General features: G+C 44.4%; 1 protein-coding gene across 2 annotated transcripts; it reads left to right on the top strand.

Annotated features, from left to right (window-relative positions):
* Positions 1-619: 619 nt before the first annotated feature.
* On the top strand, positions 620-26,844 carry PMS2 (PMS1 homolog 2, mismatch repair system component; the record flags this gene model as incomplete). Of its 2 annotated transcripts, none has more annotated exons than XM_079720071.1 (15): positions 620-731; positions 2,756-2,890; positions 4,024-4,110; positions 4,294-4,396; positions 5,094-5,277; positions 8,524-8,691; positions 9,289-9,386; positions 10,763-10,862; positions 12,449-12,533; positions 14,142-14,297; positions 16,744-17,614; positions 20,887-21,054; positions 23,346-23,446; positions 24,013-24,182; positions 26,701-26,844. In XM_079720071.1, the coding sequence occupies 15 exons, from the start codon at positions 620-622 to the stop codon at positions 26,842-26,844; spliced, it is 2,682 nt and encodes an 893-aa protein (XP_079576197.1). The 2 variants fall into 2 exon arrangements, with proteins under 2 accessions (XP_079576197.1, XP_079576198.1); XM_079720072.1 differs by having other exon boundaries at positions 709-731; positions 2,751-2,890.

Below are 26,844 nucleotides of genomic sequence, written 5' to 3'. Positions count from 1 at the left end.
GCGACAGTTAGGGTCCCAAGGTCCGGGCCTGGAAGGACCCCTGCCTCGAGTCCTCCAAGGGAGGACCAGGGCGGCAGCGCGTGCGCACTGAACAAGAGGGCAGCGGGGCGGGGCCGCGGTGGAGCCAGGGCGCCTGAGCACTGGACGGGCGGGCGGTGGGACTAGAGCCTTGGCGCCTGACACTGGGCTGATGCGGGGCCGGGGCAAGGGCCGCGCGCTCCTACCTGCACGTGGCTCGCTGCTGGCGCGGGGCTGCCGATCCTACCGTGCACGTTGGGGAGCCGGTACATGCAGGTGGGAAGCTCTACACGGAGAGATCCACTGCCCTCGTGATAGGGCTTTACCTGGTACATCGGCATCGTGGAACCCAAGGGAGGGAAGGTGGCGGGTGAGAGACACGAACGCTCAGAAACCGTCCAAGTCCACGACAGGTTGCTGCCACCTCTTTTCCGACCCGGAGGCTGGCGTCCGGGAAAGCTCAGTTCTTGTGCTCTAATTGGCCCCTGCTAATTCAACGTCATGGACTCGACCTTTGACACAACCAATCAGCGAGAAGGAGAGGTGGGAAGCGTTCGTAGCCTTATCCGGAAGTGGCGGGACACAGTGTCGGAAGCAGCCAATGGGCGGCAGGGTGGCGGGATTCCCTCTCCCCCCACCGTGGGAGCGGCGGCGCAAACTGTTCCGATTCCAGAGTCAGGCTCTGCATCCATGGAGCGAGCCGAGGGGCCGAGGTGAGCCGAGCTTGCAGCCACTACTCGCGGTCGCCCTAAGGCCCACAACGTTCCAGACCCCTGAGGGGAAAGTGACCGCGGCGCTGGGCGAGCCGGCCGCACGGAGGCCCCAGGCCAGGCTCCTCGGCGCTCCCCCAACCCGCCGCCCTGTGGGTGCACTTTGAGGTCGGGGTCTGCGGGGGATTCGGCCCGCTGCCGGGTCGCCGCCATGCATCTGTGGACCTGAAGCCGGAGCTTGAAATCCCAGTAGACGGAATTAATTTCCTTTTTACCTGGTTGCTCTCTCTTATTTGTTAAAATTGAGGGTTATTTTCGGGGAGGCTTTAAGGCACATGCTAAATTGAGGCGCACAGTTTTAAAAAACGCATTGCTTCTGTATCTCGAGTATGCGATTACCGGCAGCTACACCGAATTAGGGGTAGCGAATCTTCGGGTAGCACTGTTGCACTGTGTCAGATTCCTGAATCCAGATTTGCTGTCTGTGTTTAAATGTTTTATCTCCACTCCTCCAAATAAATATCAGGAATGGACCTGTAGCCTATGGTGTCTTGCCGTATCAACAATTTTTTTAGAGATACTTTATTCCATTTTAAGTGGTGTCATCTGCAGTTTTTCCATTTAAGACAAATTTGAGTGGAATTCTTTGCGAGGTCGAATAAGAGTAAAGATGTTTGTTCTTTTTTTTTTTTTTTTAACAAGGGTTTACCGAGGGTCTATTATGTGTTATATGTTGTGGGAAATACCCAAAGATTTCCCTCCCAGGGATGCTCCTGTGTTCAGTTACACCCAAGTTATCAATAAAACCTTTTACTAGAAATTGCTAAATTAGTGAACATGTAGACGAGAGGTAGTTTACCAGGCAGAGGAGTAGGAGGCTACACACCTGTATGGGCAAGATGCAGTGTCTAAAAGAGCTTGTGATATTCAGGAAACAGTTGTTCGCTGTGACCAGAATGTAGAGGAATTGGCAATGGGAGGACTGGAGAGAGAGACAAAATAAGGTAGATTGGGGTTCAATTGTGACTAGATTTGAAACTTAATATAGCAGACAGTGGGATGCTAGTAAGTTTTTTTCTTTTTTAAATAATTATTTTTTGGCTGTGTTGGGTCTTTGTTGCTGTGTGCGCGCTTCTCATTGCTGTGGCTTTTCTTGTTGCGGAGCAGGGGCTCTAGGCGTGGTGGCTTCAGTAGTTGAAGCACGTGGGCTCAGTAGTTGTGGCTCGTGGGCTCTAGAGCGCAGGCTCAGTAGTTGTGGCACACGGGCTTAGTTGCTCCACAGCATGTGGGATCTTCCCGGACCAGGGCTCAAACCCGTGTCTCCTGCATTGACAGGTGGATTCTTAACCACCACGCCACAAGGGAAGTCTGCTAGTAAGCTTTTAAAGCAGAAAAATTATTTGACCAGATTTGTGATTTCTAAAGTAACTCTGGTGGTAGCATGGAGGATTGATTGAAGTAGAGAGAAAATGGAGACAAACCAGTTGGAAAATTCTAAAGGTAGGTACAGCCAGAACTGTGAGGGCCTTTGCTAAGGCAGGAGCTGGCAGCCTGGGTTTGGAGTGGGGATTTGTAGGCAACAATAGGAATAGTTACCCAACTGGTACCTGATTTCTGAGATGGTTTTGATTTTGACATGAACACTGGATTTCCCCGCAAAATTTTGGCTTTTCAAATTGTGTGGGAAACATTGCTTTCAATTTTCAAGAAAGAAGATCCTATTGTTGCAAAAGATTATTCACCCATAGCTTTAGGGGGATGTGTCTCCTCCACGTAGATCCCAGTTTAATTGGATTTTAAATGTCTGTTTCATTTGAAGTATCTATTCAGAAGACTTTTTGACAGATGTTTAAGGATTTTAGACCAACATTTGTATTTGTGCATATAATAAATGGATATGTTAATATAATGAATGGATTAGACACATTAACTATTAACGGAGATGAATCGTTTCCCACAGTTAAAACCAGGATGAAAATGCATAATTGCCTCCTTGCTGTTTCTTGTAACCTGTTTCTTTAGTTCAGAACTTGCTAAGGCCATCAAACCTATCGATCGGAAGTCAGTCCATCAGATTTGTTCTGGGCAAGTGATTCTTAGTCTAAGCACTGCTGTGAAGGAGTTGGTAGAAAATAGTGTGGATGCCAGTGCCACTAACATTGGTAAGTTTGGGAGAGTTTTAAACCACAAGAAATAATCAGTTTATGCTGTTTTATTCAAGAAATGTTTGTTACTGTAATAAGACAATCAGGTATTGATATACAGAGAAATTATTATTTTTTAAACATAAATTTAGCACTTATTATGTGCCTAGTATTTAGCTAGGTAGTAATAATAATAATAGTGGTTAACTTTTTTGTGTTCTTACTATGTGCCAAGCAGGCATTGTGCTAAGAACTATACAGATGGGTTACCTCATTTAATCTGTAGAATAACTTTATGAGATTGGAATTATTATTATTGTTATAATTATTACCTCCATTTTACAAATGAGGACATTAAGGCACAAGGAATTTACTTTTTTTTTTTTTTTTTTTTTTTTTTTTTTGCTGTACGCAGGCCTGTCACTGCTGTGGCCTCTCCCGTTGCGGAGCACAGGCTCCGGACGCGCAGGCTCAGCGGCCATGGCTCACGGGCCCAGCCGCTCCGCGGCATGTGGGATCTTCCCGGACCGGGGCACGAAGCCGTGTCCCCTGCAAAGGCAGGCGGACTCTCAACCACTGCGCCACCAGGGAAACCCAATAGTTTTGTTTTTATTTTCTTTCTTTTTTCTTTCCTTCAAGAGGATAATTTTAACACAGTCATTAAAGAGAACAAGTTCTGGAATCAGACTTCCTAGGATCATTTTTTTTCTTCCCTAGGATCATATTTTACTAGCTTTATAACCTCAAAAAAAGAGTAGGGCTTCCTTGGTGGCACAGTGGTTGAGAGTCCGCCTGCCGATGCAGGGGACACGGCTTCGTGCCCCGGTCCGGGAAGATCCCATATGCCACGGAGCGGCTAGACCCGTGAGCCATGGCCGCTGAGCCTGCACGTCCGGAGCCTGTGCTCCGCAACGGGAGAGGCCACAGCAGTGAGAGGCCTGCGTACTGCAAAACAAACAAACAAAACTATTTTATCTGGGCTAGTAAATAGCCAAGGAGGACTTTAAAAAGTAAAATATACAAAATGACAGTAGTACATTTAAATAAATATAGTTAGGACTCAAAGTTGCATTTTGTAAGTTATAAATACTGTCACTCTAAAGCCTTTTTGCATGGATCAATTTGAGAAATCAATATTTTAAACTTTCTAGAGCTCAGGCTTAAAGACTATGGAGTGGAGCTCATTGAAGTTTCAGACAATGGATGCGGGGTAGAAGAAGAAAACTTTGAAGGCTTAAGTAAGTTGAATTTTGCTAATCCTATTTTAAAATATTTGGGCCAAATGTCTGAGAGTTTGGGGTAACACTGTCTTAGGAAACACAAAACAGCTTTTTAAAACCAGTCACTTGGGTGGGTATTGTGTGTGTTCATTGTTGTATCACTTGCGATCTCTTCGGCCTTACTCTCCACCTCTCTTTCAGCTCTGAAGCATCACACTTCTAAGATTCAGGAGTTTGCTGACCTCACTCAGGTTGAAACTTTTGGCTTTCGGGGGGAAGCTCTGAGCTCACTCTGTGCACTGAGGTGATGCAATAATTTTATCCACTAACTTGACCCCTTATAAAAATCTCTCTGAAAATTAAAAAGTATGATTAGAATCATTATTGTTTACACTTTTCCATCTGAATGTCTCAACTACTAACTTCTGCATTCTGTTTTATCTTACTACCAACCTAAGTGGTAATACTTCTGAAATGTAAGCAATGAATGAACGAAATGAAGCAAATAGTGTTGTAAAAAAATTGTTACCCTTATTAAAGCAGTAACTTCTCAATTTAAAAGTAACGTATAGATAATACACTATAGATGCCATATGCTATTGGTTTTAATTTATTTTGATGTTGAGGAAAAAATTTAGCTGAAGCACTTATTTGATTACACAACAGCTTCTAAGATTTTGTTAGAACAGTAGTAGCCAAACTGAGAAATAAATCTTTATTGGTGAATACGTAAGTTTTGAGATCTTTTGTTTTGCAGTTTAACCAAAATAAGTATCAAAGCTTTTATCAAAACAAACATTTATAGAACTCTCTCGCTATCTATTGGGCCAAACCTTGGATTTTATGATGACTCCTCGCGCATTTAAACTCTCTTGATGATCTCGGAGGGATCATCATCTTTTTAGGGGAGTTTAGAGAGAACAGAAGTGAGAAAATGAGCACATGATGACCGGCACCTGGGAGTCTCTAGCTGACTGTGCTCTGCTGGCTTTTTCGTACAGTGATGTAACCATTTCTACCTGCCACACATCTGCGAAGGTTGGGACTCGACTGGTGTTTGATCACAATGGAAAAATCCTCCAGAAAACCCCCTACCCACGACCCAGAGGGACGACAGTCAGTGTGCAGCAGTTATTTTATACGCTACCTGTGCGCCATAAGGAGTTTCAAAGAAATATTAAAAAGGTACGGTAGAGGGCTTCCCTGGTGGCGCAGTGATTGGGAGTCCGCCTGCTGATGCAGGGGACATGGGTTCATGCCCCGGTCCAGGAAGATCCCACATGCTGCAGAGCGGCTAGGCCCGTGAGCCATGGCCGCTGAGCCTGCACGTCCGGAGCCTGTGCTCCGCAACGGGAGAGGCCACAACAGTGAGAGGCCCGCGTACCACAAAAAAAAAAACAAACAACATATGGTAGGGCTTCCCTGGTGGTGCAGTGGTTGAGAATCCGCCTGCCAATGCAGGGCACAGGGGTTCGAGCCCTGGTCCGGGAAGATCCCACATGCTGTGGAGCAGCTAAGCCCATGCACCACAACTACTAGCGTGTGCTCTAGAGCCCGCGAGCCACAACTACTGAGCCCACGTGCCACAACTGCTGAAGCCCGCACACCTAGAGCCCATGCTCTGCAACAAGAGAAGCCACTGCAATGAGAAGCCCACGCACCGCAACAAAGAGTAGCCCCTGCTCGCCGCAACTAGAGAAAGCCTGCGCGCAGCAACAAAGACCCAGTGCAGACAAAAAATAGATAAATTAATTAGTAAATTAATTAAAAAAAGAAAGGTACGGTAAATTCAGAATCCAAGAGTCTAGAGAGTGTGATGCCCAAATGTAGTCCAAGATCACTCAGGGTGGTTTGCACTCCCGTTCATTCTCTTCCCTTAATTTTTGGAGAAGTGCTTAGCTTGCTTCTTCCCCTCAAAGACCTAACTTCTGAGTGATTTACCCTTTTCTTTTTTTTCTTTAATCTGTTTATTTTATTTATCTATTTATTTTTTTGGATGCGTTGGGTCTTTGTTGCTGCACATGGGCTTTCTCTAATTGCGGCAAGCGGGGGCTACTCTTCATTGCGGTGCGTGGACTTCTCATTGCAGTAGTTTCTCTTGTTGCGGAGCACGGTCTCTAGGTGCGAGGGCTTCAGTAGTTGTGGCACACTGGCTCTAGAGCGCAGGCTCAGTAGTTGTGGCGCACGGGCTTAGTTGTTCTGCGGCATGTGGGATCTTGCCGGACCAGGGCTCGAACCTGTGTCCCCTCCATTGGCAGGTGGATTGTTAACCACTGCACCACCAGGGAAGCCGCCCTTTTCTTTTCTTAAAAAGAATCATCAAATTGTGTTTATGAGGTCTTCTAATATGGGAAATGAGTCTTTTAAGACAAGCATTATTTTTTTATTCTATCTTTATTTTTTAATAAGGTCATTTTTCTTGGCTCCCTGAGAAGTGAATCATTACAAGTTTTATGAATTGGAATGAAAATGAAAAAGATAAATATTATATAATTGTGTTTAAAAAGCAGTTATAAATTGTCTACGTGTATATGTACATGTGTATATACGTAATCATATATATACACATATAATCGTGTGTGTGTGTGTGTGTGTGTGTGTGTGTGTGTGTGTATGATTACAGTTTTGTAAAAACAAAGCAACTGGCCAAAATATGCATAGAAAAAAGCCTGGGAGAGTAGACGCATGAATGCTACCAGTGGTTATTCTTGGATGTGCGATCACTTGTGCTTTTTGCCATCTTCCTTGTACTTTTCTGTTTTGTACCTATATTCGTTATAATCAAAAACGTTACTTAAACATATGCTGCTAAAAACTTTCTTTACCTTTAAAGCAATTTGCGCTAGTTATAACTTCATTAATTTTGGAAAAATACAGGAAACTTTAAAAATGTTTTTTAATTTAAATATTAAAAATTTTTTGTACAGAGAAAATTTTTATTATTATTATTTTGTATCTTATGGTAAAAAAAAATTGGTGTCTCAGAAAATATAGGCATAAAGAACTTGTGCTTGCCAGGGATGACCATTGTTAACAGTTTGGTGAGTCTTTCCAGACTCTTTTTAGTTTCATGTATTTATAAACCTTGGAAAAATTTTCAAGATAAATATTAAAAAAATGAAATCAAGTGACAGAGGATATTAAACATTTAAGTCACATGGAATTGTGTGCAGTAGAAAGTTGGTATTGTCTCTGCCTATCTCCCAGAGTTTGGTTTATATCCCTTAGACTTTATTTTTTTATTTTTTATTTTTAGTATTTATTTATTTGGCTGCTCTGGGTCTTTGTTGCAGCATACGGGATCTTTAGTTGCGGTGTGCAGGGTCTTTAGTTGCAGCATGCAAACTCTTAGTTGCGGCATGCATGTGGGATCTAGTTCCCTGACCAGGGATCGAACCCGGGCCCCCTGCATTGGGAGTGTGGAGTCTTAACCACTGGACCACCAGGGAAGTCCCTATATCCCTTAGACTTTAAATGCATACATGTATATACAATCTTTATACATATGTTTCTATTTTTTTTAAACAATTGGGATCATATATATACTGTTCTATACCTTGACTTTTTAATATAGTATATTGTAGATACCTTTTTTTGGTCGATTGGTAACTACCTTATTTTTTATCATGGCACCATTATGTGGATATACTGTAATTAATTAGCCCCTGGTTGATGGTTGCTTAGGTTGTTTATAATTTTTCACAATTACAGATTGTTTCAATGAACATTTTCATAATATATCTTTAAAAAAATTTTTTTAAATTTATTATTTTTATGCTTGGCTGTGTTGGGTCTTTATTGCTATGTGCAGGCTTTTCTCTAGTTGTGGTGAGCGGGGTCTACTACTCTTCGTTGCAGTGTGCGGGCTTCTTACTGCGGTGGCTTCTCCTGTTGCAGAGCTCAGGCTCTAGGCACACGGGCTCTAGGCACGTGGGCTCAGTAGTTGTGGCTCACGGGCTGTAGAGCACAGGCTCAGTAGTTGTGGCACATGGGGTTAGTTGCTCTGTGGCATGTGGGATCTTCCTGGACCACGTCTCAAACCCGTGTGCCCTGCATTGGCAGGCGGATTCTTAACGACTGTGCCACCAGGGAAGCCCTTTCATAATAGATCTTTGATTGTTTATGTGAGTCTTTCTACAAGGATAAATTTCCAGAGGAGGGATTTCAAGGTTAAAGGGAACATACTTCTCGATTTTTAGAGCAGAAGGCCTGGACATTTTGGAAATGAGGGAAGTGTGGTCAAGAACCTTATCCTCTGATTTCCCTTTGATACCACGTAGGGAGATTCAACTCATGGATCATTCTGTCAGGAATAATTTGCCTTATTTGTGAGATGATATGAGAACCTTGAATTGACTGTATAACTTGAATCATGCGCTTCTTGTAAGATTGAAGTAACATTGAGTCCTTGCGTTTGTGTTTTTTAAACAGGAGTTCTCCAAAATGGTCCAGGTCTTACACGCCTACTGTATCATTTCAGCGGGCATCCGTGTAAGTTGCACCAATCAGGTTGGACAGGGTAAGAGGCAGCCTGTGGTGTGCACCAGTGGAGGCTCCAGCATGAAGGAAAATATCGGATCTGTATTTGGGCAGAAACAGGTAGTGGTGGCCTGTTTTTTTGTTTTTTGTTTTTTTCTTGATTCAGGTGCTCAAATCTCTCACCTGGAGCTCTCCGGCAGTCTTTTCACTGATCTCATAGCCTCTAGACCGAAGCTCACTCTTACCCATCCACCACCACACAATGAAAATAATCATTCTAAAACAAAAAACTGGGTGGCCAGTTGTTTAAAAACACTTTATTGCTCTAGTGATTATGGCGGGTTTCTACTGTCCTTTCCAATAGCATAAAGAATAAATTCTAAGAATTGATTTTTTTAGACTATGTCCCTATCACAAAAATTAATGTTAGGAGCTGCAAGTTTTAAAATAATACCTTTACTCTCTCCTTGAAAAAAAAATATTGTGGGCAATGTATTGTTTATGGATAAGTAGGAGCACAAGTTTTTCATCTTGCTAATAAATCAAAATTATTCATTATAGAACTGCAAAATGCAACTATTGAGATTCTTTGTCCTCTTAATGTGGATAGCTTGGCTAGGAAGGAAAACACACAAAACCTTCGTTATATCTTCCTTTCTGAAGTCAGGCCGGTTCATGCTTTATTAGGAAATAACTGTAAACCTTGATTCCTTTCAGGTGCAAAGCCTCATCCCTTTTGTGCAGCTGCCCCCTAGTGACACTGTCCGTGAAGAATACGGGCTGAGCTCTTCCCAGGCTCTGCATAACCTGTTTTGGTAAGTTAATTGGTGCCAGGAAAATTACGATCAGACAATTTTTTTGAGTTTTTTTTTCCTTTGGTTTTGTTTTTAAAGATTGTGATTTTAAAGCTTATAGTTTCTTATGTCCATTATAAACTGTAGGCAGTATTATTGCTGAGAAAGGATTTATATGGAGGAGTCAGGTTCTTAATGTAAGCAATATTCTGGGTAACTGGTGCATTTTAGGGGGTTTCTTATTAAATTAGCATTTGTAGAAGAGGCTCTGTTTAGTGAACAATTAGAATAACTCTTAAATTATGTATAATGTTTCACTTTGTCAGGGCCTGGCATAGAGGGGTAGAGGCGCTTTTCTTTTAACTCGTGCCTTACCCAGAATCCAATCCAGCATCATTACTTTTAGTGTAAGAAAAATAGACATCTTTCCATAAGCAGAATTGGGCCCATATTGCTTACCCTGCCTCCACTTGCCTTTGGCTTATCCCTGAAATTAAATATGGGGATTCTTTTTTTTTTTTTTTTTTTGCGGCACGCGGGCCTCTCACTGTTGTGGCCTCTCCCGTTGCGGAGCACAGGCTCCGGACGCGCAGGCTTAGCGGCTATGGCTCACGGGCCCAGCTGCTCCGTAGCATGTGGGATCTCCCCGGACCGGGGCATGAACCCGCATCCCCTGCATCGGCAGGTGGACTCTCAACCACTGCACCACCAGGGAAGCCCAGGGATTCATTTTTTATGCTAAGGTATCATTCTTATGGAAACTCAAATATCCCTGGGGTAAATCTCAGGTGAAGCCCTTAACCAACGCCATAGGAAATAGAAGTTTGCTAACTGAGAACAGATTTTATGTTTTATATTTATTTTTTGGCCGCACCGTACGGATCTTAATTTCCCGACTAGGGATTGAACCTGCGCCTCCTGCACTGGAAGTGCGGAGTCTTAGCCACTGGACCTCCAGGGAAATCCCAAGAGAACAGATTTTGAAAAGGCGGGGAATGTGGGCAAAGAGACTGGATACAGGTCCTTGGGCTTCCTGGACAGCTTGGTGGGGACTGCACGAAGGTTCTAGAATGTGACTGTGGGGTGAGACCCACTCCTTGTGTGGAGGCCAAGGATTTAATAGGGAAAGTGAGAGCTGAAACGAATCAGTTTTGAACCCGCTGGGTTGCCCATGGAGGATTTGTCAACGATGGGAGCTTTGGAACATTCCAGAGGGTCTGTGTTCCTTAATGATTCAGCAGAATGGAGCACAGATACACGTTATCTGAAATGTTAATACTTGTCAGCTCGTCACCAGGGGTTATGTTTTTATTTTTCACTTTGAGATTGTGCCGTTTGATGTGTATCTGATCCTTTCTGCTCTGGAATCCTGCCCTAATGGCATTAACATTGAACAGTATCTCAGGTTTTATTTCTCACTGTGCTCACGGTGTGGGAAGAAGTTCAACGGACAGACAGTTTTTCTTTATCAATCGGCGGCCTTGTGACCCAGCAAAGGTATTTCAAAATATGGGGGGATTAGTTTTTTCTTTTAGCTTTTAGTTTTAATTTTATTTTTTATTAAATAACATTTTCTGACACAGGCAATTTACATGGAACTTGGGACTTTGACTCAGAAACATTACTTTATCTTTTTTTTCATTCTTCTAATCAATTTTATTCTAAAAACATGTTTTTATGCAAATATATTGATATTATTTATTTTAACAGACAATGCTATATTGTCATTTTAAAATATTTTTTAAAATAGCTTTAAAATGTCTCGCTGTTAATTTCTTTTAAAAAATTTTTTATTTTATATTGGGGTATAGTTGATTTACAGTGCTGTGTTAATTTTAGGTGTACAGCAAAGTGATTCAGTTATACATACACATGTGTCTATTCTTTTTCAAATTCTTTTCCAATTTTGGTTATTACAGAATATTGAGTACAGTTCCCTGTGCTCTACAGTAGAACCTTGTTGGTTATCTATAAATCATCTTATTTTAGGCATTTAAAAACACCTACCATACAGTGGTTTCAATTATATATATGTGCACGTGCATACATATGGACACATATTAATAACCAATATATTTATTATCGTAAAAATTATCACTATTAGAAGAAAGTAAACATTTTAAAACAGTCACCATTATCTAGACAATTTGGTATAGACTGACACACGTGCATATGCTTTTGTATTTTCTCTTCGTTCTGTCCATTTTCCAGGAGAATAAGGGCCCAGATTACTCCTGCCTCAAACTTAAACTGATCATCTTGATATGGTTATAGCACTTTTAGTGGTCAGTTTTGACTTTGCATCTTCAGCAACATTATACCTAGCAGTGAAAGCACCAAGTCTTAATCACTGGACCACCAGGGGATTCCCCAAAATTACTTCTATCAACCAGATATTGTTCAGCTTCTATTATTTTTCTTTTCTTTTTCTTTTTTTAAAAATATTTTTTAGCGTATAGAGCATAGAAGGTTTTATTTTATTTTTTCCTTTTCTCGGCTGCTCCATGCAGCATGCGGGATCTTAGTTCCCCACCCAGGGATCCAACCCATGCCCCCTGCATTGGGAGCACAGAGTTTCAACCACTGGACCACCAGGGAAGTCCCTCAGCTTCTAAATTTTTAACCTGTATTGTAATTGGTGTGATTTTATGGCTTATCCCTAATGCCATTTAATAATCTCATTATAAATTCATATAAATACATTTCTGTGTACATTTGAATGTGTTTTATGAACATTTAAACCGCACCTCATTTTATTGACATTTCTTTAAGAGCATCTTGAGTATGGAAAAAGATTCAGTTTTATGAATCTATGATTAAAGATACCCCTTTGAGAGGAAAGAGGAGACTTTTTTTGGGTGATGGATATCTTCATTATCTTGATTGTGGGGATGGGTTCATGGGTGTTTATATATGTCAGAATTTATGAAATTGTATACTTTAAGTGCAGTTTGTTTTAGGCCAATTATACCTCAAGAAAGCTGTTCAAAATGTATCCTTTTAACGGTTGGTTAGAGTAGCATGTTATTAGAAACTGGGGGAAGGAAACATTTATTCTTTTCTAATCTTTGTTTTTTGTATAGGTTTCCAGACTTGTGAATGAGGTCTATCACATGTATAACCGGCATCAGTATCCATTTGTTGTTCTTAACATTTCTGTTGATTTGGGTAAGTTCCACTGACATTTCAGTAAAATTGGTGACTTTTTTTTTTTTTTTTCAGGCTGCACATGGGCTTTCTCTCGTTGCGGCGAGCGAGGGCTGCTCTTCGTTGCGGTGCGCGGGCTTCTCATTGTGGTGGCTTCTCTTGTTGCGGAGCATGGGCTCTAGGCACACGGGCTTCAGTAGTTGTGGCTCGCAGGCTCTAGAGCGCAGGCTCAGTAGTTGTGGCGCACGGGCTTAGTTGCTCCATGGCATGTGGGATCTTCCCGGACCAGGGATCGAACCGTGTCCCCTGCATTGGCAGGTGGATTCTTGACCAATGTGCCACCAGGGAAGTCCCTGGTGACTTACTCCTAAAAGAATAAAATGAGATTATAAAGGTCTGATATGACCAGAAAGAGACTTTTATAGCAACAATTAATGGTGATATATATTTTTATAGACTTAAAAAAATTTTTTTAATAAAAAAAAATCTTTTTAGACTTTTATTTTTTATACAGACTTTCCTGCTTTCTACTTGAAACTACGTTAATTGTATTTTTCGGAAAATGTGACTTTCATGTCAGCCAAGGGAGAAAGTAGACTAAATGTTCTCCCTGATTTTGAAAATAATTCATTTCATGTAGATACTTTTCTTCTGATTGCTAATATTATGGTTTATTGTTATCCAATATTTTTTTAGGTGCTTAGACATATATATGTGCACACCTTAAAAATATATATATATAATGATATATATCCATATTTTTTGGAGTGAGAAAATAATTGTGGGTAATTTTGTGCTCTTTATCCTTAGATGTGAACATTTTCTCTTCCATGTCATTAAAGTTTATTCAGAAACATGATTTTAATAGCTGTATTGTATTTCAATGTGTGGATATACCTTTTTTTTTTTTTTTTTTTGCCATATGCGGGCCTCTCACTGTTGTGGCCTCTCCCGTTGCGGAGCACAGGCTCTGGACGCGCAGGCTCAGCAGCCATGGCTCACGGGCCTAGCCGCTCCGCGGCATGTGGGATCTTCCCGGACCGGGGCACGAACCCGTGTCCCCTGCATCAGCAGGCAGACTCTCAACCACTGCGCCACCAGGCAAGCCCCTGTGTGGATATATCTTGATTGTAAACTTTTATGTTTGTGCCTATTTTAGTTGTTTTCAGTTTTTAGAACTTTAAATACTGTTCTTATAGATAAATCATTACCTATATTTTTGATTATTTCTTTAAGATAAATTTCTAGAAGTAGAATCATTGGGTCAGTGAATGGGATCCTGTTATACCGATTTACACACCTACCAACAATGTACTAGGTATTATAATTTTTAACCAGATTCAATAGATGATAAAAATGACATTTTAGTTTGCAATTTTATCGTACCTTTTCATGGGTTTATTTGCTTTTTTTCTTTTGCAATTTACCTACTCAAATGCTTGCATATTTCATCTGTTTAAAAAATTATTCATCTTTTCCTTGTTTATTTGAAAGGGCTAGTTATATAGTATGAATATGAATCTGGACACGGCTTTTGGCAAGTGCAAGTGAATCAAATAGTCGATGGGGAAATCTCTCTTGTTAAATGTGAACTTAAACACAATTGGCATCTTTTCTATTTTGCTTTAGAATGTGTCGACATCAACGTTACTCCAGATAAAAGGCAAATTTTACTACAGGAGGAGAAGCTTTTGTTGGCAGTTTTAAAGACGTCTTTGATAGGAATGTTCGATAGTGATGTTAACAAACTCACCGTCAGTCAGCAGCCGCTGTTTGATGTCGAAGGTAAGAAAAACACAAGTGTATAAACAGCTTCTGAAACTTGTAGCTGTTGTGATACTTTCCTTATTCTTTCGGAGGTAAAGTTTTTTTTGGCATGAAACAAAATCTATCAGATTTTGATGGGTACCTACCACCTCCATCTCTGCACAGTGCACAAATAGACATGGAGATGGGGGGCAGGCTGGCCTAGAGGAGTATCTGCCCCAAGAAGTGGATCTGGCTGTCAGAGGGGGTAATGGCCAACTCAGAGAGGACGTGTCACCCTAGAAGGTATGTAGCTGCAGATTTAAGGTAATCTGAACTAAAACGGATGCAAGCCACCTCCGTTATCACCCAGGGATACATTCTTACCAAGACTCACCCATTCTCCTTTCAATAAACACGCCCCCATTGGAATTCCCTGGCAGTCCATTGGTTAGGACTCAGCACTTTCACTGCCAGGGCCTGGGTTCAATCCCTGGTTTGGGAACTGAGATTCTGCGAGGCAAGCGGCACGGCCAAAACCAAAAACCAAACAAACAAAAACACTCCCCGATCGTGGCAAGCCTTTTGTTAATTTCCAGAGTTCTGAAAAAGTTGATTCTGCCCATTTTTACCCGTTTTCTCCTATCTTTTATGGAGTAGGGAATTTGGGGGGGCCTTACTCTGCCGTTTTCCCTCACGTCCCCCCTGTGCATTCATCACTGAGTGGCATGTTGAGATGAGACTTGGCCCAAAGCTGGTTTGATCTCTGTAAAAATATGCACAATCATTGTTTTACTTCCTGGTCCTGAGTGAGCAGCCTTTCGTTTAAATAGTTGGTTTTATTCTTTTGCATCCAAACTAAGTGCATCCGGGGCACCTTGCGGGGAGGAGTCCACAGCTGAGCCCCAGCAGCCTTCCGTAGCAGAGGCAGGAGCTGGCGGCTACCCCTTCTGACAGCCAGATGCACTCCTTAGGGTGGATACCCTTCTCTAGGCCAACCTGCCCCCGAGCTCCACGTCTGTTTGTGCAGGGATGGAGGTGGCGGGTCCCAATCACTGTGTCCTCCGGCGGGGGGAAAAGACCAGAGAGCTGCTCAGGAAGCTGAAAATATGTTTGGTGGAAAGCTCAGGTGACAATGGGAGGAAGTCGTTCTGGGATGAGGCTTCGTAACCCGAGGGTACCAGGAGCCATAAGCCAGGGGTTAAGAGGAGGGGCGGGACCCAGAGTGGCTCTGCCCTCACATTCCCTAACACCCCTGGGGTTGGGGGGCCGAGAGGCTGACTTGGAAGACAGTGAGGTGCGCTCTCATCCAGTGCCACGGTCAGCAGTTGTGACAGTCGGAGAGTATGGTGGGGACACAAGCTCCTAAGGGTGGGGCGGAGCTGCTGGGTGGTGGGAGAGGCGCACAGGACCACTGCCTTGAGTGCGGCCGAACTACTGACCTCACATCTCTGCCGCCCACTCTGCGTGGGATAGTATGGCTGTGTGCATGCGTGTGTGCGCGTGCACGCGCATGGGCGGGGGGGATGGGGCGGAGGATGGTAGGGAGCATCACATCTTTGTGGAATGGGCCGGTGGTGGCATGTCTGAGCGCACGCGTGCGCGCACGCACACACACGCGCACGTGGTCAGAGAGGCCACCCCATACAGAGAAACTGCTCAACTTACCTCTGCATCTTGAGGCACAGTGAAATCGACGCCCTCTTCTTAGCCCTTTCATGGAAGTACAGCATCCACACAGAAGCAAACGTGTCGTGAGTGCATCAGCTGTGAGATCAGGAAATAGCACCCACAGAACCACCCTTGTACCCCTTTTCAGACACTAACCCCTAGTGGGAACTGTTTTCCTGACTTCTAACACCATGGATTCGTTTTATCTGTTTTTAATTTGAAGGCATCCAGTATTTACATTTTTCCATTGTTGGTTTCTCTCTCAGTATTTTGTATGTGAGATTCATCCAAGTCCTGTGTTACAATTCATTTATTCATTCTCGTTGCTGTACAGTATTCTGTTGTATTTAAATACCACGACTTATTTGTGGTCAACTGGGTTGTTTCCAGGATTGGGCTGTCATGAATATAGCTGTCACGAATATCCCCATCCATGGTTTAGGCCAGCACAGGTAGACATTTCTGGTAGGATAGCAGTGCGGGGTCACAGGTGTGCATGTTCAGATTAGATGTTCCCAGAGAGTTTTACAAAGCAGTTGTACCAATTTCAACACCACCAGCAGTATTTAAGCATCCCATTTGATCTTCAGCCTTGTAAACATTTTTTAAAAAAATTTTAACTGTTCTGATGATATAGTGGCATCACATTGTGGTTTTAATTCATGTCTCCTTTATGGTTCACGTAGAACTGTGTTCACACATTGGATCAGCCATTCGGAGCTCCTCTTTTGTGAAGTGCCTGTTCACGTAAAAGTAGCCCCTTATTCTATTTCCGCGCAGCCCCTGATGCCCTTCTCTGTTCACATCTGCTTAGGTCACTTAATAAAAAGGCATTCGGCAGAGGTGGAGAAGCCCGTGCCAGAAAAGCAGGATGATCCCGCCCCGTTAAGGACTCGCGGGGAAGAGAAAAGGGCAGTGACCATTTCCAGACTGAGAGAGGCCTTTTCCCTTCGTCACACAGTGGAGAACAAGTCTCGGGGCCCAAAGGCCACCGACCCAAGACGGATTTCTCCACGACAGAAAAGCAGCACCCCATTTCCTAGCGCTTCAGGGCCCCTCTGCTCCTGGAAGCACATCTCTGAACCTCAGGAGGAAGGGATGACTTCCACTCAGGGGCCCTGTGACCCGATGGGCAGAGTGGACACGGAGGAGGGCTGGGGGCACAGCAGCGTATCTGCCAGCTCTGAGGAGGGGTCCAGCACCCCAAAAACGGGCAGCCACCCCAGAAGTGACCGTGTGGCAAGCTCCCCCAAAGATGGGTTTTCGCAAGAAAATGTGGAGTCTTCGGAGAAGTTACCTGAAACTGACTATTGTCTTTCGGGCACGAATTGCCACTTAGACCACGAAGAAAGCGGCTCCCGACCTGGAGTTTTGCTGCAGCCTACTCATCTCTCATCCCCAAACGCAAAGCGTTTTAAAAAAGAAGGGGTTCCTTTAAATCCCGATGTCCCTCCAGAGTCCATGAAAACTCAGAATGCTTCAGCGTCCGAGGTGGATGTAGCTGTTGAAATTAACAAGAAAATAGTGCCCCTTGACTTTTCTATGAGCTCTTTAGCCAATCGAATAAAGCAGTTATGTCAGCAAGAACAGCAACGAGAAGGTGGACAAAATTATAGGAAGTTTCGGGCAAAGATTTGCCCTGGAGAAAATCAAGCAGCAGAAGATGAACTAAGAAAAGAGATAAGGTAACACTTTTTCCACTCGCCAACTTCTTTTCCTTGCCTCTCACATCCATCACATTAATTTTCTTTAAAGAACTCTTTCACCAGGCAGTTCTGCAGCCTGAAATCTTGCAAGAATTTTTTTCCTTAGATTTTCTCTGCACATCTTTTCCATCGGTCCAAATCAATCAAGGCCGCCTTGACCCCAATTTTATTCCTTTTCCTGGAGGTTTTCAGCCCATGGTGACTTCTCCCTGCATTGAATTCAGGGCAGCTTTGGGGAACATTGCTATTTCCCATCTTTCCATTTTAACATGTATGAGGAAAAATCACATTATCAAAGCTATGATTTCAAGAAGATTGCATCAGATAAGGCTAAGTAAAAAAGTCAATTTAAAGAAAAATCTTCACAATACAGATAATAGAAAACACTGGTCACCAGCACTTTCTTGACAGTAGTCATGTCCAACATTGTGACTCTTAAAAATGATGAATTCTTTTGAAATAGTTTTTATTTTTTAAATTTTGTCTTTGTTTTGTGTCACCAGTTACTGAAATGTACTGTGTTCTGTGCACAGTGCAACTCAGCAAGTATGTTGCATTTTTATAGCACTTTTAGCCTGGACCACACAGGCTTTGCCTAATTTCAGTTATAAATTCTTCACCGTGGGCTTCCCTGGTGGCACAGTGGTTGAGAGTCCGCCTGCCGATGCAGGGCACACGGGTTCGTGCCCCGGTCCAGGAAGATCCCACATGCTGCGGAGCGGCTGGGCCCATGAGCCATGGCCGCTGAGCCTGCGCATCCGGAGCCTGTGCTCCGCAACGGGAGAGGCCACAACAGTGAGAGGCCCGTGTACTGCAGAAAAAAAAAAAAATTCTTCACCAAGTGTTATATAATTTCTTTGTTATTCATAGTGCCTAGCTTACACGGAGAAGGGTTTCCAGGAACGTTCTTTTAAAAGGTGTGTAATTAATGGAAATGAACCTCTCTGGTTGTGAACTCAGAGGGAGCCAGTGAAGAGAGCCAGGTTCCTTAAATATTTTTAAATAGAGATTTTAATTAAGTTTGCAAACATGTATTGTTCACCTGTTACCATGGTTTTTTTTTTTTGGTTTTTTTTTTTGCGGTACGCGGGCCTCTCACTGTTGTGGCCTCTCCCGTTGCGGAGCACAGGCTCCGGACGTGCAGGCTCAGGGGCCATGGCTCACAGGCCCAGCCGCTCTACGGCATGTGGGATCTTCCCGGACCGGGGCACGAACCCGTGTCCCCTGCACCGGCAGGCGGACTCCCAACCACTGTGCCACCAGGGAAGCCCCTACCATGGTTTTTGAATGTTGGCATGCCTAAGAATCACTTGGAGAGCTTGTTAAACAAGCAGGACCTATGTATGGCCAGATTCCAGTGTTTCTGCTTTAGTAGATCTGGCGGATCTTGGGTGTGGAGCCCAGGAATCAGCATTTTTGACAAGTACCCCAGAAGGTCACATTGAGAAGTTCATCCACAAGGGTCTGGCATTGGCTTCTGGCTTTCAGGGCACGGCTGTTGGATTGGCTGTACTTCTGTTCTGAGCTATTGGTCTAATGAGGTTTACTTTTTCCTGAGAAGCACAGGAAAAAGTATTGAGCTAAAGATTAGGCAGCAGTGAAGATATTGAGGTGGTGTTTACCAGCTCCTGTTTCTGCATTTTGAATTATAACTAAATATACCAAGCTGTAAAACTTTGTTTCTTTAAGCCAGGTGCTAGGTTCTAGTTTATGGTGGGAGATACACCTCCTGAAGACACAGAAGACCCGGCTCTTCGGGCCGGCACAGGTTCTTCCCGTGGGCAATCTGCCTGGGGAACCGGAGCCGTCTCAGGCAGTTCCTGGAAGAGCAATCAGAGCCAGGGAGTTGGTATTTGTGCCAGTTACCTGTTTATTGCCTCTCAGTTCCAAATCCACTCTTTGCCCTGCTTTGCAGTCCTGAAGGCTGAACCATGTAAGCATTTCTCCTCGTGCACTGTTAGACTTGATCAGCAGGGGGCGCTGGAGGGACACCGCAAGACAGCAGGAGCAGCGGTTTCTCTTGCTCCTGTGATGCCCTTGTCTTTTCCTCCTACGAGGCAGCTACTGGCAGCAGGCAGGAGGCCCAGCACTCTGCTACTCCAACCAACTTATTTTCATTCATGAATGAAATGCAGCCACGCCTGTTCCAACAAAGTCTAAAGCTCAGCCTGGGGTGGGCAGGGGGCAGGGGGTGCTCCCCATTAGAAGGATTGATATCCAGTATTGACAAAAAGGTACTCATATACAGGTAGTCCTCCGTATCTGCCGGTCCTGCAACTGCAGATCGAAAAATTTTTTTAAATTCCAGAAAGTTCCAAAAAGCAAAACTTGTATTTGCTGCGTGCTGGCAACTATTTTACATAGCATTGACATTGTAGTAGGTATTATGAGTAATCTAGAGATGATTTAAAGTATATGGGAAGGATGTGCATAGGTTATATGCAAGTACTGTGCCATTTTATGTAAGGGATGTGAGCATCTGTGCATTTTTGTATCCTGGGGGTCCTGGAACCAATCACCTGCATATACCCAGGGACAACTGTACATATTGGTGGGAGTGTAAACTTTTATAGATCTCCTATCAAAGTAAAGCATGCATATATAATAACACATCTAGGGATTTATCATACAGATACATCCACAGTAGAGAAGATCTATGTACAGGGATGTTGCACCTTTGTTTGTGTTTCTTAAAATGGATACAACTGAAGTGTCCTTTAGTAGAAAATTTGTCAGACAAATGGGTACATCCGTATAATGAATTCCTACATGGACATTAAAAAGAATGAAGTAGGTCTCTATATATGGGTCTGAAAAAATATCTGAGATTCATTATTAAGTGATGAGAGTGAAACGGTTTGAAGAATTGATTCCATTTTTGTTTTTTTTTTAAACAGTGTATAGTCAAAGGTCTGGAAGGATATGGACCAAATCATTAATAGTAGTAACTAATGTCACCTGGAGAGTTGGAGGAATGAATAATGTTATTCTTAGAAAGTGGGATTTTTTAGGGACTTTGTCTATTTTATGTTTTTGTACTTTTTTATTAGTGTTTTATAAGCAGAGAAGGAATCGTTTAAAATGTCTTCTAAAATGGGAATTCCCTGGCAGTCCAGTGGTTAGGACTCCATGCTTTCATTGCTAAGGGTGCGGGTTCAATCCCTGGTTAGGGAACTAAGACCCCACAAGCCGTGCAGTGCAGACAAAAAAAGAAATTAAAATGTCTTCTAATTAACATTTTCTACATGCAGCAAAACGATGTTTACAGAAATGGAAATCATTGGTCAGTTTAACTTGGGATTTATCATCACCAAACTGAATGCAGATATCTTCATAGTGGACCAGCATGCCACGGATGAGAAATACAACTTCGAGATGCTTCAACAGCACACTGTTCTCCAGGGTCAAAGGCTTATAGCGTAAGTTCATTTCGGTGTTCAGAATTTTCAGTGTTTTTTCATCCCCCAAGTTTAAGATCTGTTAGCTATAAGTGTGTCTATCTCTGTCTAAACCTATCTATACCTATCTATCTATCTATCTGTATTTTTTGGCTGTACATATCCTTACAGCAGATTTTTATACTTTTTGCATAATAATAGTCATACCTGCCATTTATGGTGTGCTTATTTGGTGCCAGGCGCTGTTGAAGCAATTTATATTTAATCCTCACAAATGTTTGAAGTAGTTACTATGTATTACCACCAACATCTCACAGGTGATAAAACTGAGAGATGTTTAATAACTTGCCCAAGGTCACACAGCTAATGGATTCTTTAAGTATCAAAAGATACTTAAAGTTCTTTTAAGCTGTTCAAAAATGCTGATCACTAGTTGGCCAGAAAATCCTTTTGATGAAGAGCAATTTATAGTACAGAGTATATCTACTTAGAGTACATGGAATTCACGCGTTCAGAAGGTCAGCAGTGCCTGTGTGTCTGTCCTCAGCTATGGTAGAGCAATTCCAGTGATTAGTCACTGCAGAATTTGGTATTTATCTCTCTTTTGCCAAATTGAATGTTTTACACTGACCATTTTACAAGGCGGTGTGATGGTGTAGCATATAAACCAGAAGTCTTTTCTTAAGCGAAGTCATAAGGAGAGGTCTTGGATTTTCATTTGGGAAATTAAACTACATAATTAACTCAGATCCCAAAAACAGCAGATCCCAGCATGAAGAAGTTACCACTAAAACAGCCACTCAGCTGGAAAACATACCTCGTTTATTTGCTGAGTACTCTGTATCCTACAGAATGGCTTAATTATATTTGTTTTCAGTAGGAGTAAGTAGTAATAGTAAAGACATTGAATGAGCCACTGTATAGTACTGAGCTATTCCTGCCCCTGTTACAGAGGTCGTTTATTTTTTAGCCATTTGGTGTAAGTACGGTCTCGTTTGTGGCATTTCAAGTTGACCTGGATAATCACAGGCCACTGTGGGTCCCACGTGGATCACACTTCAGGATGAAAGGATAAAGGCCACAGCTGCATCCTTTCCTACCGGCCCTGCATAGTTTGGCCCTGGTGACCTCTTCAGCTGTTCCTAAGCCCTCTTCTCCTGTTCTCTATACTCTGGCCATCCTTCCTTCTCCCTTGACAGGCCTGATGAATTCCTACAGAGCCATTAAGCAGAATGAAGCAGATCTTTGTGTGTGGCTCTGGGAACATCCGTGGTCCATCCTAGGGCCTTTTTACAGACTGTTGTCTCTGCCTAGAATACTTTGCCCTGCACCCACCCCTCACCCCCATCACCTGATAACTGCCACTCAGCCCCAGATCTCAGCTCAAAGGTCACTTCCTCAGAGAAGCCTTTCCTGATTCCCTCTCTCTCCAGGCCAAGTCTCACATGCTCTGTGCTCCTATGGCCCTGGGTGTCTCTTCTTCCTGATTCTCAGTGTAGTTTGTAATTACAATTTGTTTGTTTGACTGTTTGATCAATGTCTTTTTTCCCCCACTAGACTATTTGTTTCATGAGAGCAGAGAATGGGTCTGTGTTTGCTCAGCTTTATATCTCCTGCCTTTAGCGGTGTCTGTCTTACTAAGCACTCAGTAAATCCAAGAGGAGAGATGGATGGATAAAGAATGCAGGAAGGGGGGACTTCCCTGGCAGTCTAGTGGTCAAGACTTCGCCTTCCAGTGCAGGGCGTATGGGCTTGATCCCTGGAGCTAAGATCCCACATGCCTTGGGGCCAAAAAACCAAAACATAAAACAAAAGCAATATTGTAACAAATTCAATAAAGACGTTAAAAATGGTCCACATCAAAAAAAAAATCTTTTAAAAAAAAGAATGCAAGCAGAAGGAGCAGGATAGCAAAACAGATGCTGTTTCTTCTGTTTTCAAACGTCTGTAGTGACCGAACCCAACTTTTCAAATTGTCTTTATTGTGAGGAGGAAAAATAGCATTTTTAGGTCATATCGTTATCTTGGAGAAGAGAATTTTAAAAAAGATAGTCATTGGGGTGGTATGGCAGATTGAGGAAAGGCAGACTACTTTTGGAGTTACTCTAACTTCTAAAAAGAACTTAAAAAAAAAGAAATTAAAAGGAAATGCTCAGAGTTTTGTGACAGGAGAGGCTCATAGCTGAAAGCATGTTATTCGTGTTGCTTTTTGAAATGAATTCAAAGAATCACAGAATTTTTGTTTTAGTTTCATTTCTGCTTTAGAGCCAAATGTTTGACTTCAAGGTCTAGTTTGGGTCTCTGTTTTTCAGACCTCAGACTCTCAACTTAACGGCTGTCAATGAAGCAGTTCTAATAGAAAATCTGGAAATATTCAGAAAGAATGGCTTTGAGTTTGTTATCGATGAAGACGGTAAGTTATTACTTAGGACTGTAGCACTGTGTCCTTTTAGAGCTGAGAACGATCTTTTTTTTTTTGATAAATTTATTTATCTTATTTATTTATTTTTGGCTGTGTTGGGTCTTCATTGCTGCATGCGGGCTTTCTCCAGTTGCGGCGAGCGGGGGCTACTCTTCGTTGCGGTGCGCGGGCTTCTCATTGCGGTGGCTTCTCTTGTTGCGGAACACGGGCTCCAGGTGTGCGGGCTTCAGTAGTTGTGACTCTCGGGCTCTAGAGTGCAGGCTCAGTAGTTGTGGTGCACGGGCTTAGCTGCTCCGCGGCACGTGGGATCTTCCCGGACCAGGGCTCGAACCCGTGTCCCCTTAATTGGAAGGCGGATTCTTAACCACTGCACCACCAGGGAAGCCCGAGAACGATCTTTGAGGTCATACACTTCAGCGTATTTTATAAGAGATGAACATGGTTTCCCCCAAAAGCGTTTTGCTTCTGCCCTCTCTTTCAGATGTTCCTTACAAATAGCACCCAAATGAAACGGATTTTTCAAATGACGGCTTTTTCTCCAAATTTTCTTCTTTTAGCGCCGGTCACTGAAAGAGCTAAATTGATTTCCTTGCCAACTAGTAAAAGCTGGACCTTTGGACCCCAGGACATAGATGAACTGATCTTCATGCTGAGCGACAGCCCCGGTGTCATGTGCCGGCCTTCCCGGGTCAGGCAGATGTTTGCCTCCAGGGCCTGTCGGAAGTCTGTAAGTAAAGAAATCTTCTTTGCAGGAGCCTGGTGGGTCTGCTCCAGCTCATGGGCCTTGGAAGTTCTCAGTTTAGCCCTGACTTGTCAGCCTTATTAAATGTGGGTGATGGTCGCTCTGGGCTGTGTACGTAGAGTCCCATTGTCCTCAGCCATTGTAACACATAAGCCCTTCACGTCTGCCTTAGGTCAGACCTCCGACCCATAATTACTGCTCTTTCTCAGCGTCCCTGAAGCAGTGTCCTCAGAGCTTTCATCGCTCCCACGCAGTTAGCTGGGTATCCACGTTGTTCGTCTATGGACCTTATGGGCATTAATGACGCTGGTGGGTAAAGATTAGGTGCTGCCAGCCCTCAAGGGCCCTGCACGAGATTATCCAGAACCCTGCAGTCAGCTCGCTTTTCACAGGAGCCCCAAGGGCAGACACTACGTAGTGTCTGGCTGCTGCTGCTCAGACTGGTTCTAGAAAACGATAGTAGTGATTGGTGATGAGCCTGATGTCAAAGCAGAGCACGTGTGTTTGCATCACCAGGCCCACCCCTTCATTCACTCAGCAGAGACCCCTTGAGCCCCCGCTGGGTGGCCGGCCCTGGTCCGGGTGCTGGGGGCACAGGTCGGCAGATGAGGTCCTTGCCCTCGTGGAGCTTATAGTTTAGTGGGGGAAATGGACATAACATTAATAACGGCAGCCTCAGATACAAGTTCGGTAAAGAAAACAGTATGGGGGTGGGGAGTGAGCACCAGGAAGCGAGGCGGGTGGTCGGGGTGAGGCTGACTGAGAAGGTGACCTCCCAGCTGACGCTTGGAAGGTGAGCTGGAGCCCCTTGGGAAAGAACTTTCCAGATAGAAGAAATAGCAAGTGCAAAGGTTCGGGGTGTTTGGCGAAGCCAGAGGCTGACCCCTTGTGACTGGGGTGGGGGACCAGGATGGGAGTGGGGCCCCGTCCGGGGACCCACTTAGGGTCCTTGGGATCCTGGTCCGAACCTGGGCGTCTGCGCTGCACGTGTCAGGAGTTGCTGGAGGGTGACCATGGGGAAGAGACCACAGAGGGGGTGTCACAACGGAAATGAGGGAGGTGGGACAAGGGCTGCAGCATTTTCACCTTTGGCGGCGGTGGGGTTCAGCATTCTCTGTTAGACACGTTGTATTTGAGATCCTATTAGACGTGAGAGGAGGTGTCTGAGAACAGTCACGTCAGTGAATGCAGAGCCAGGGGAAGTATCAGTGCTGGAGAGAAAGGTTTAGGTTTTCTAAGTTACGGCCATGGCATTGGATGAAATTCCTCCAGGCAAGAGTTTGATGAGAGAATAGGGCCCAGGACCTGACTTCAGCCACAGATGGTTCTTTGATAAAGGCCTAACCTTGATCTTCCCATCCTGGAGTCGGGGGTAGGCGTCAGAGCTGGGCCCGGCCTGTGCTGATGGCCAGGTGTTCACAATGCCGTGTCCTCGTGTGATGCAGAGATCTTTGGGGCCATGGGCTGCTCCTCCGTCCCCACGCTGGCGGGTCCCTGGTGCTGCAGCACTATCTCCGCGCAGCACACGGGCTGACGGGGGCGGGCTGTCCTGCTGCACCCGTGGGCCCCGTGTCCTACACTCGGCTCTAGCCACGCCTGCCACACCATCTCCCCGCCTCAAGTCCTCGCCCGCTGTCCCTCTGCCTGGATGCCCCGCTCCGCACGCCTTCTTTGCCCACCTGGCCCCCTCCCATCCTCAGGCCTCCCTGAGCACCCAACTGAAGTAGCCTCTCCTGGGTGCTCAGGCACAGCCCGAGGGCTACAGAGGACAGACAGGGTGAGCTGTTTCATTGCGAGGAGGCAGGGACATTTGAGCGGCAGCCTGCGGGAGAGGGAACATGAGAGATGCAGATATATGAGGGAAGCATATCCTGGGTAGAGGGCACAGCCAGTGACAAGGTCCTGAGGCAGGTACTCGCTTTGTGGGCTTGTACTAGAGGCAAGGGGGTGCCGGTGTGGCTGCAGTGGGGGCGGAAGGGCTGCTTGCTCGCAGGTGTGGGCACTAAGGCCAGTGAGGGCCAAGTCAGGTGATGCACTTGGGCTTTTATCCAGGTGGGGGGTGGGGCTTCGAAGAGGAGCCACGTGATCTGACGCGCCTTTAAAAGGAATCACTGGCCGCGAGTGGAAGACGAGTTGAAGCGAGGAGGAGGAAAGTGGGGAGGCCCGTCAGGAGGCCGCTGCAGTCGCCATTGTGGGAGATCGGGGCGGCTGGGATGTGGATGCTGGTGGAGCTGGTGAGACTGGTTGGTCCTGGATGGGAGTGGTCGGCGTCTCTCCTGAGGATATGCTGCCACGACAGAGACACGGAGGGGCTGGATTTCACAAAGAGGCCGAGGGCTGAGATACTAGAGGGTATGGTTCTTCGGGGAGGACCTTTCAGGGAATTGTTGCTTTTGTTGTAATCTTGTCCAGCCTCTTTGTAGAGAACAGGGCTTCTGAAGAGTTGCTTTTCTAACCAAAAACCAGTAAAACTTTAATGTAAGCCATCATGTCTCACATGCAGGTGATGATTGGAACTGCTCTTAACACAAGTGAGATGAAGAAACTCATCACCCACATGGGGGAGATGGACCATCCCTGGAACTGTCCCCACGGAAGGCCCACCATGAGACACATTGCCAATCTGGACATCATTTCTCAAAACTGA

The sequence above is a fragment of the Hyperoodon ampullatus genome (assembly GCF_949752795.1).
Source record: "Hyperoodon ampullatus genome assembly, chromosome: 14".
Taxonomy (NCBI): Eukaryota; Metazoa; Chordata; class Mammalia; order Artiodactyla; family Ziphiidae; genus Hyperoodon; species Hyperoodon ampullatus.
The sequence above is the reverse complement of the archived record's forward strand: the minus strand, read 5'-3'. Positions and strand labels throughout refer to the sequence as shown.